General features: G+C 40.0%; 1 protein-coding gene across 4 annotated transcripts; it reads left to right on the top strand.

The window, feature by feature from the left end:
* Positions 1-90: 90 nt before the first annotated feature.
* mpi (mannose phosphate isomerase) lies at positions 91-7,740 on the top strand. Of its 4 annotated transcripts, none has more exons than XM_012966907.3 (9): positions 94-177; positions 702-793; positions 2,630-2,757; positions 2,851-3,051; positions 3,336-3,477; positions 3,560-3,748; positions 5,194-5,367; positions 5,772-5,980; positions 7,121-7,738. In XM_012966907.3, the coding sequence occupies exons 2-9, from the start codon at positions 778-780 to the stop codon at positions 7,331-7,333; spliced, it is 1,272 nt and encodes a 423-aa protein (XP_012822361.2). In that variant the 5' UTR covers positions 94-177; positions 702-777; the 3' UTR covers positions 7,334-7,738. The 4 variants fall into 4 exon arrangements, with proteins under 4 accessions (XP_017947892.2, XP_012822361.2, XP_012822360.2 ...); XM_012966906.3 differs by having other exon boundaries at positions 144-304; XM_018092403.2 differs by lacking the exon at positions 702-793 and having other exon boundaries at positions 91-177.
* Positions 7,741-10,787: the final 3,047 nt, after the last annotated feature.

Genomic DNA, 10,787 nt, shown 5'->3' with positions numbered 1-10,787 from the left:
GCGGCAGTGCAAAGGTGTGGTCCGTGTCTTAATGCAGCCAATCACAGAAGCACAGGAGTGCCGAGTTTACTAATAGGCCTTGCGTTTCATCCAATGAACATGCGCATTCACTAGCAATGAGGCGATCCAAGGATGACAGGAAAAGTTAGGCACGGCGAGCAGGCTTTCAATATCCAGGTTAGAAAAGGCGTAACGGCAAAGTGAAGGGCGGAGCCTGAAGTGTTCCAATAGTTCTTCAGCTGCCTGCACAAGGGGTGCGGCATATCGTAACACAGGTGGCTGGGGGAGGTGGGGCTTAGCGCAGGTAAGTTCGATCAGTGGTGACGCTATGCTTACGCGGCAATGGGGATGGGTAAAGGTTTCTGTGGGAATGGGAAGCAGTTGTGGCGGTGATGCTGGTGCAAACATAGTGCGATCCTAACAGATTGAAAATATAAATCTAAAGATACAGTGGGGCATAGTGCGGGGGAACTATGCCATCAGCCTTTCCCCTACAGCTCCATAGCGGGGGGATACAGGCGCTCACTGGCTACTACTGAATTCATGCGTTTTTCTTACTATAAACTAAGTAAAGGCTTGACACCGCTACTTCCCGCCCACCTACAAAACACGCCTTCAATTGCTCGGGCATTGTGGAAGTTGTAGTTCTACGGCTAAAGAGGTCCGCTGCCGTAAAAAGTTCTTGGTTTGTCTGTTTCTAGAACTACAACTCCCAGCGTGACCCGCGGCGTGACAGTACCGCACAGAGCAGAGTGCTGCGGAGGGGAAGGGCAGACAATGGCAGAGCCCCGAGGTGAGTAGGACTGATCTAGGGGAGGTGAAAGGGCTCAGTGCTAGAGGCGGAATAGGGCAGGTCATGCATCACCGCAAGAGGGCACTGTAACCGCCAACAGGAGCCACTGACACAGGCGGCAGTACCAGTGTGAGTTGGCAGCCTGACATAATGGCTGGGCGTGGGGCGTTCGAGGCGAGCAGCAGTGTTCCTATTCTACAAACCTAGGGGGGCATGTTAGTGAGTAACATAGCTATTGCCTCTGATTTTCACTTGGGAGCAGAAATTCTGCGCTTACGGTTACCAGGGCGGAATGTTGCCACCACTGTTCAAATGCCACCCTGAAAAGTTTCCCACCGTGGATCATGGCAGAAGCTCCCCCGATATAAAAGTCAATCAAGAACATGTGAATAAAGAGCCCAGTCATGTTACCCGAGTCATTGGCTACACTTTTCATCAGTTTTACCTTCTCTGGTCATAAATCTGCACATGAACTTGTGTGGTGCCACATTTGCTCTGAAGTGTCCCATGTTCACACCGCCACTAGCTGTCAGTTTGCTCCTCTTGCCTTGACCTCCTGTGCTCAGCGTGAACTGTGCTTTCTACAGAGACCAACTGGGCCAGCCAGAGAATCTCATTGGCCTAAGGTCAGTGTACTGGGGAGCCGGTGGCCCTCAGTACACTGCACTGTAGGATAGGAACCAATCAGCAGCTAGGCAGACCTGATAGGGAACTGAAGACTGTCTTTGCTTGTGTGAGTGCAGGGCTGTGATTGGCTCTCCCCCTCCTACTGAGCACCGTATATTATTCATAATTGCCTACAAAACTAGGGTTTTTCCTATTTATCCAATATGTCTCCTTTAATTGTTACAATAGTGCATGCCTTGCATCACAGTAAAAACAGTGGCAGTTAGGAAATTGCCCAAACTATGACTATTTCCTGAAAAAACACGATAGTAGCAATTAGTGAGGTTACTCTTTCTAGTCGAAAATGACCATCTATAATGTTTTAATCACCAGAATGCCTGGGTTGCCATGTTCCACTTTCCCATTGTACATTTCACACACTGAATAACAAAAAAAAATTGTTTGTGGAACATGTTAATTTACTGAATGTAAGGATGTGCCACTAGATAGTGAGTGTTTGCTGCTCTGCTACAGCATAGTTAGTGTTGGTTGTTACAGTGAGCAGCTGCAGTTGACTTCCTGTATCCCATAAACATTTTACATGATCACAGCACTGCCTTTGCCTTTCAGCAAGTGTATTGGTTTTCTGTGGCCATATTTCTCTATAATGAAGCTCATCAATGCCTTGCATGCCCAGTGGGAACCTGTTGTTCTGGCGTTGGACTTGTAGCAATGTAAGGGGCTGCAGCACACAGGACACAATGATTGCCACTACATGTAGTTCACAGGCAAAGCACCTCTTGCCTAACATGGATTTTTTTTTTTTTTTTTTTTTTTACATCAATGTGAAGTGGTGCAGGTCATTCTGCCTAGGCAGTGTTTGCCCATATAAACCTCATGGTCTCTCCATGCTTACCTCCATGGGAAAGATAGGTGGGACATGGAAAGTAGACTTGGGAGATGGGGTGAAACAGTAATGTACTGGTAGTACAAACTAACAGCAAACATTCTTTGGTGGCTTAAATTGCCTTTTAACTTTTACTTTATTGGGCCTATTACTAAGCGCTAGATGCTTAGCATATCTTTGTTACCATGCATCAACTGTATGATAGTTCATCTAGGTGGGAGAGAGGGTAAGGCTGGTGCTGCACGATACAGGCTACATCAACAGTTACTCTTTTTAGACTTTGTTATTTGCTTAATATTATCAAAATGTTACTTCTTCAACAGTATTTCTACTGTCATGTGCTGTTCAAGACTATGCATGGGGTAAATTAGGCAACGACAGTGAGGTGGCTCGGCTGTGGTCAAGAGGAGACAAAGAAAGACCAATAGTGCCAGACAAGCCATATGCTGAGGTAACTGTTTAATTAGACAATACAGTTTGGTCCCTACCCTTTTACTGTTCTAAATTCACACCCCTCATACATTGTGATTCTTTTTACATTAAGCTGTGGATGGGTGCTCACCCTAAAGGAGATGCTATCATCACAGACAACAAAATAGATCACAAAACCTTGGGAAAATGGATTGCTGCTCACCCAGAATGCCTAGGTACAAAAGTCAGAGAGATTTTCCAAAACCAACTGCCTTTCCTCTTCAAAGTACTATCTGTAAGGTTGGCACTATCAATCCAGGCTCATCCAGACAAGGTAAGAAATGGAAGGGCATGTGTTATGTATGCACAAAAATGTGTTCATGAGAAGAATAGAAAAGTTTATGGTAAAGCGGAGAGATATTGTAAAGCTCTACTTAGTATTGTTCTGGTGTTCTTGATATAGAAAACGTATAGAGAAATATTTTAGTGTGGTAAACTGTGCAAGTGATCTACAGATCTGGTAGATGAAATGTTGCTATTATATTTTTTGTATTTCTTGTGTTCTGGATATATATTCACTCAGATTTTGTTCTTTTTCCATTTCAACTTATTGGAAAGGCTTTGGCTAAAAGGTTGCACACACAATATCCACAGCACTACCCTGATGACAACCATAAACCAGAAATGGCTATAGCTCTTACACCCTTCCGAGGCCTTTGTGGATTTCGTCCAATTCCTGAAGTTGTTGGCTTTTTGAAGGGTAAGTGCTTTGTGATTGCACTGCCATGACCCAAAAGCCATCAAAGCCTATCTCATATCTTATGGTGCATTTTTTTTTGCAGCTGTTCCAGAGTTTTATACCTTGATTGGAAAAGAGGCAGCTGAAAAGTTAGAGGCAAGTGTAACAAGGCCCAGCGATGATGTGGAGGTGCGGAAAGCTCTGCAAACCTGTTTCACTTCAATGATGCAAAGTAACAAGAAGGACTGTGCTGAACAACTTAATTTGCTGGTACAACGTGTGTCACAGCAATGTAAGATACCACACATAGGAACATATTTCTTTTATAATATATTATTTGTTTTATGCCCTTCTTCTCTGTCTTCCCCTTTGTCTTCTCTGATTAAAACAGTAACTGCTCCTGTACACAATTTAATGCTAATTTTCTGCGGTTGAAAATGATGTATGGGTTCCTATTTAGCTGTGGCTTACCTGTAGCTATCCTAGAGAATGTCTCTATAGTCTCTTTTTGAAAAAGATTGCAGGGTTTTGCATATAAACATTCTGAGCCTCATGAGATACCACAATGGCTCAACAGCTTGCTTGCCCATTTGTGCGGAGCTGGGGCCTGACTGTGCGACTTGTAGTTAATCAATGGATGCTACTTTATTTTACCTCTAAAGATAAGGTAAGGGCAACCACATTCATGAAAATGAGACTGCTTTAACATAGAAGTACAGCAGAAAATAAGAAATTTTCTTTCATGTGCATCTTTGGCTGATTCTAAAATTATATATCTGTGAGGGATATCTGCTCCAAGGAATTTTAGTTTATCTAGCAGGCTACCACAAGGATGCTGATGGGGTTATGGTTACCACCTTTATAAAACTAACTTACTAGCCAACAGTGGGGGTAGTGACAAATGGGGCGGTCCATGATGTCAAAGGGGGCATGATGATGGCAAAAGGGGGTGGGGCCATGAAGTCATGGACATCCCACAGAGGAACAGGCAAAGGGAAAAGGCAGTGAAAGGTAAGTTTGCAATGCATGCGCATTTTGGGTGGATCCGGGGCAGGCAAGGGGCTGAACTTAAGGTTATTATGGGCCCCAGCTTGGCAGGTGTTTTACCGGCTAATCTGGTAAAATATTGGCCAGGTGGCAACCCTAGATAGGGCTAGTGTAAGGATATGGAGCATTTTTTTTGCAGCTTTTATCAAATAATTTAGTTACTTATTTAAGTTTTTACTGCATGCCACACCTAGTTGAATCTGTTCCTTATACTGTGGGTTATTCAGAATATATATAAAGAAACAATAAAGGTAACTCTACAATAAAGCAAAATAAGACATGAAAACAAGCAACCGTTTTTATAGTGTATAAAAATGTAATTCTAAATAACATTCCAATATACATCACTTAAATAGTTTTCAATGGTTTTATTAAACAGTTTTGTAAATGTAATTGTTGTATTATATCTTGAACTGACTGTGCTGAAAGTCTTATTGCTTTACTTATTCTTGTGCCACAATTTGACTGAAATACACTTTTCTTTATGCGAAGGAGCACAACATGGCATTTAATTTCTGTGTATTTACACTTGTTCATTTATCATATTTATTATAATATGTTTTCTCCCTGTGTGTACTTTTGTACATTGTAACATTGTGAATTGCTTTGTTTCATTGTAGTGCTTTATAAATACATACATACATACAAGCAGAATTGCACTGTTTATTTATAACTCTTTCTTTCATGCAGCTAAGAGTGGAGAGGATATCTCTAGTTGTCTTGGAGACCTTCTTCTTACATTACACTCCCAGTTTCCTGGGGATATTGGATGCTTTGCAATTTACTTCCTCAATGTTCTGACACTTCAGCCTGGTGAAGCCATGTTTCTGGGAGCAAATGAACCACACGCATACCTAGAAGGAGGTGAGTATTAGGTTTTTTTAGGTTTTTTTATGTGCATTTTTATAATTTTTTTTTTGTACAACACAAAACAACATATCTAAATTAAACAGTAGGATAGAAAGTAAGGAGTTCCATTCCAGGTCAAGTTATACAGTAAAGCTGATGCACATTGCAGGCGGCGAGATGACACGTACAACTTTAGCAGCAGCAAACGAGTTGGTTAGAGGTTGAGGTGTATAAATGACAAGTTAAGTGGAGTTAAATTCCCTCTTGAGAGCTGAAGAGAATCTGTAGGTGTGGGACACATCAGTTACCCTCTATGGTAAATATCTGTCAGGACTGTTATGTATAGTATGACATCTTGTAGTGAGAATGGCATTGCTGATCAGTTATTAATTTACTTCCTGCTTTCTCTCTCCTTAAAGATTGCATAGAGTGCATGGCTTGCTCTGATAACACTGTACGTGCTGGCCTGACTCCCAAGTTTATAGATGTTCAGACTCTGTGTGAAATGCTGACATATACAGCAGCTCCTGCTAGCACCAAACTGTTCCCACCAACACCCATCAGCGAGGATCCCTATGCTCTTCTTTTTAATCCTCCTGTTCCAGATTTTTCTGTCATCAAAATAGAGGTAAGAGATTGGTCACAGAGAGTCTAATTAATGAGCAGAAGTGTAAAGTGTATCCTGGATTTTTTCAGTAGCTGTGGCATCATAAACAGGGGTGTAACTACAGAGGAACCAGACCCTGCAGTTGTAGGGGGCCCCACAGTAAGGCCCTGATTAATAAGCAATTTCAACATATCTTGGTAGAATAGATGAACTTACCAATGTTTTAGGCCCCTAAATTTAATTTGCTGTGGGGCCCAGTAACATCTATTCACACCACTGGTCATAAACCGTTTGGCTATTGGTTACCACAAAATGTCATCTAATGTATGGAACAGTTAACATGAGGAGACTATTATCGTATCATAGTATATTTTATTTCAAACTTTTACATGGAATGCAGGGAATGGGTTGCATCACTTTTTTTTTATTAAGAAACAATAATGAGTGACCTGAGGCATGTCTGTGTAACTAGACGAGAAATAGAATATGAGCTAATATAAACCTGTGTATGACTAAATTCGACCATGGTGCATTTCTTAAGAGCATTATAGGTGTATAAGTGTCTGTTCCTAACTATAATTTTTAGAATGCTAGTCGACTACGGGGCAGATTTATTAAAAAATGAGTTTAATACATAAAAAAACACATTCTATTCATTCCTATAGAATTTTTAGAAGTGTATTTATGAAAGTTTTTATGTATTAAGCTCACATTTTGCTAAATCTGCCTCTAGTAGTATATAAAATAAAGCAGGTTCCGCCTGAATATACTTGTCCTATTTGAGTATTGCACACCAGTTACTTAGTATGCACACCTAGTGACTTTGGAGCATATTTATCAAAACTTGAGAAAAACGTGACAAAATGTGAGTGATTTTTTTTTTTTTTTAATTTGAGCACTAGTGCTTTTAGAATAAACCATGGTAATCAAAACACATTTAAATGCCTAACACCAAAAACTGCCAGTGTTCAGGGGTAGTTGAAGCAAGCATTTCAGAGCAGTGCTTGTGTCACTGTACTTGTCTGCCATAAACATAGTGTTTCCCATGCTTCCTATGAATACCAGCAGCAGATGATTTATAATAACGACTACCCTGAAGATGCCCAAATGCAAAACAAGTATTCAAGCCATATTCTGAACAGTTTTTTTCTTTCTTTCCAGGTACCACCATCTGTATCCCAGTATCACGTAGCAGCTTTAGATTCGGCCAGTATTCTACTGCTTGTTCGAGGCGAGGCCACAAGCCATGTACCATATGCGAGTCTACATCTTACTCCAGGCTCTGTCCTTTTTATCTCTGCCAATGAGAGCTTAATACTGCATAATTCCAACTCCCAAACCCTCTTACTGTTTAGGGCATGCTGCCTGCTATAATAAAAGAAAATGATACTCTGTAAGGAATAATATAAGAGATCCCATGATCCAGGCCAAATGTGTGCCCCTGAATGTCCATATTAATATTGATGGTGTAGTAGGTGAGCTTAAAGAGACAGGTTATTAGTCAGGCTAGCAGATTAAACCACAGAAGTTGTTATTCATAGTTATTACATTAGAATTACTGGGCTGGGTTTTAATTGAGATCTAGTGTAACTGGTCATCTTTCAGAATCTTAGTAGGCAGAAATTATTGCAAGCAGTGATCATTGGTACGAGCAGGAGTGTCCATGCAGCTGCTGGTTCTACATAAAGGGAAGCACTTTACTCTAAAGAAAAAGTATCCAATATAATGGTGTGTGTTTTATGTAGAATTTTGTGAATGATTAAATTATTGTGGTCAACAGAGTGGTTTTGTCATTTTATTTCGGCAATTGATGAATGAGCACAAGTGTTAGTACTGTATACAGTCATGTGAAAAATTAAGCACTTAAGTATTTTAAAGTAACAACGTTGCAAAATTAAACCCATTGTTTCATTTGGCAGAAGCAATCTCAAGGAGGCATTTCTTATAATGGACTACCTGCCTCTGACATGGGAGACATTTTCCTCACTCCTACATTCAAAATGTTTGTTCAGCTATGAGATGTTTGAGCAGTTTCTTCCATGCACAAGTACCCGTTTTAGATCTCATCGCAGCATGTCAGTGGGATTTAGATCCACCTTCTGTTGCGCTCCAATCTTGTGACGGATGGTCTCACATTATCCTCAGGTACCCTCTGGTACAATGAAACATTTATAGTAAATGGTGAACTGCCCAGGTCCTGAGGCAGCAAAGCAGTCCTAAACTATATTTCCACCACCAATAAAGTTCTAAGTTTTTTTTTTTGTGTGAATTGCTGGTTTTTGCCAAACATATCGTCAGATAACATATTGTGTGCATTCAGTCTACCCCATGCTCTAACCTACACTCTGGCATTGACCAGCTGCTACAAGCCATATACAAGTCTTTTGATACTTTGGCCAAATACCTGTCTCATCTGTCCAGAACAGATTGTTTCACAAATCCTGGTCTTTCCCTTGGTGTTTATGGGGAAACTTTAAATGACGTAATGGACTTCAAGAGGTAAATGGTGCCAAACTTACCATGTTATTCCACCTTTATAAACCAAAATTGGTATAGGGTGTACTATTCTCTCAATAGAAATAGTGGCAGCAATTTGATCATGCAGAATTTACTTAGCTCAAAAGTAAACGTCACTAAACGAGTAGATTTCACCTGAGGTGGGCGATATCGAGCTAACTCAATCTTTTGACCCTAGGGTCAGTCGGGTAGGCCCCTCAAGGGTGCCCATACAGGCAGGTAAGCTGCTAAATCTAAAAAAATAAATCAAAATATTACATTCTATCAATTTAGTATTACTTTGTTGTCCAACTGGGAGTCACTCAAAGGTTCGTATCCTACTCTTTCTTTGCTAAAATCGTTTCTGACTCAAACAAAAAAATAATAGAACTTTTATTTAAAAGATAGATTTTAAACCTGCCACAAAGTGCAGACTACAACAAATTCAATGGGCACAAGTGCTCAGTGCACAACTCCTAAGGGGCACCAATGCCTGTGATATTAGTACATGTGCCCTTGCACTTTTGTGTTGTCTTATTTTGTAATAATAATGTTACATAATTATAAACCAGTGAGTAATAGGGATATCTCCGAGTGATTCTTCTATTTTCATAGTATCACTCCTGTGACTAAATCAAATGGAATACAGAAGCAGGAGTATTACTGGCAAACAAAATTCCATTGTGTTTGTTCAAGGGAAGTGTGTCACAGAATGTTAGTTGTGTTTACAAATCATGGATAGCAATTTTTTTTTTTAATTAGCACTGCAATCCAGGCATTCTCACACCACAGGGCAGTTAACTACTGCTTATTGCTTGGGGGCCAGATTATAACAATGGCAGACAGAGAGGTCTGTGGAACCCTCTTGGGACACAAGTGGTAGGTATAATAGGTATCCAGATAGCCACTAAATCCTGTCCTAAAACTAGAGTTACCATAACACATGTGAGCATTTTTAGATTGCCTTTTGACCTTCATCATAAAAAACACATAAAAACCACAGCCACACATATTGATATTTATTTCCTTCTTCCTTATATAGGCAGCACAATACAAAATGCCTCAAACCCAGGTAAAGGTTTACATGGTGATCCCTTTAGCAAGTATTTCATTATAGTACAAATAAATTAAAAACTACAAAAACCATTCGTAGCATACGAAAGGAAAATGATGCCTAGTTGCTGCTCTCTGGAGCACACATCACAGGTTGGACACAGTATCAGAATGTTAGTTTTTACAACCAAGGAAAGAGCGATGGGAATTTATCAGCTATGTGCATAAAGTACAAATCAGAAATGTACTAAAACTGCAGAATTAAGCTAGTTTAGATTCTGGGGAACACACCAACACAATTTACTACACACATTACGTTTTTGCCAAAACACATTTTGTTGTTGTGGGCTATAAGTCTAGCATATTATTTAATTTATCAAATAAAATGACTGGTAGAATATGGAGTTGTTCCTTGGGCTTTACAAGTAATACCTTCCAAAATGTGCTTATATGATACAAAGTGTCTCAGACGTGTATCTAGGACTAACCCAGCCCTTTCTGCACAGTACATTTACTCCTACTCCCAGTGAATTTACCTTGTTCTGCAAGTCTTTCCTGTTATACCCCAGCCTCCCTCTGCCAGGAGACTAGGCATGTTTGCTATTACTCCCTCACACTGTGTATATGGAATTAGGCCAAAGGGCCATTAAAAATGAAAATACATCAAGTTTAAAACTACAGTTTAGCTTGCATTTTGTAAAGGGTTTCAGTAACACTAAGGGGCTGATTTACTAACCCACGAATCCAACCCGAATTGGAAAAGTTCCGACTTGAAAACGAACATTTTGCGACTTTTTCGTATGTTTTGCGATTTTTTCGGATTCTTTACGAATTTTTCGTTACGAATACGATTTTTGCGTAAAAACGCGAGTTTTTCGTATCCATTACGAAAGTTGTGTAAAAAGTTGCGCATTTTTCGTAGCGTTAAAAATGCGCAACTTTTCGCGTAAGTTTTAACGCTACGAAAAATGCGCAACTTTTTACGCAACTTTCGTAATGGATACGAAAAACTCGCGTTTTTACGCAAAAAACGTATTGGTAACGAAAAATTCGTAAAGAATCCGAAAAAATCGCAAAACATACGAAAAAATCGCAAAATACCGATCATTACGAAAAAAACGCAATCGGACTCATTTCGACCCGTTCGTGGGTAAGTAAATCAGCCCCTAAGTAAGACTTTGTTTTGTTTCCGTAAAAAATATAACAAAAGACAGCAGTTGCTTTTTCAGAGACATTCTATGCCAATTCATGTCATGTATATGAAGGCATAAAAAGCTTA

Source organism: Xenopus tropicalis, chromosome 3 (assembly GCF_000004195.4).
Source record: "Xenopus tropicalis strain Nigerian chromosome 3, UCB_Xtro_10.0, whole genome shotgun sequence".
NCBI classification, from domain to species: Eukaryota; Metazoa; Chordata; class Amphibia; order Anura; family Pipidae; genus Xenopus; species Xenopus tropicalis.
The sequence above is the reverse complement of the archived record's forward strand: the minus strand, read 5'-3'. Positions and strand labels throughout refer to the sequence as shown.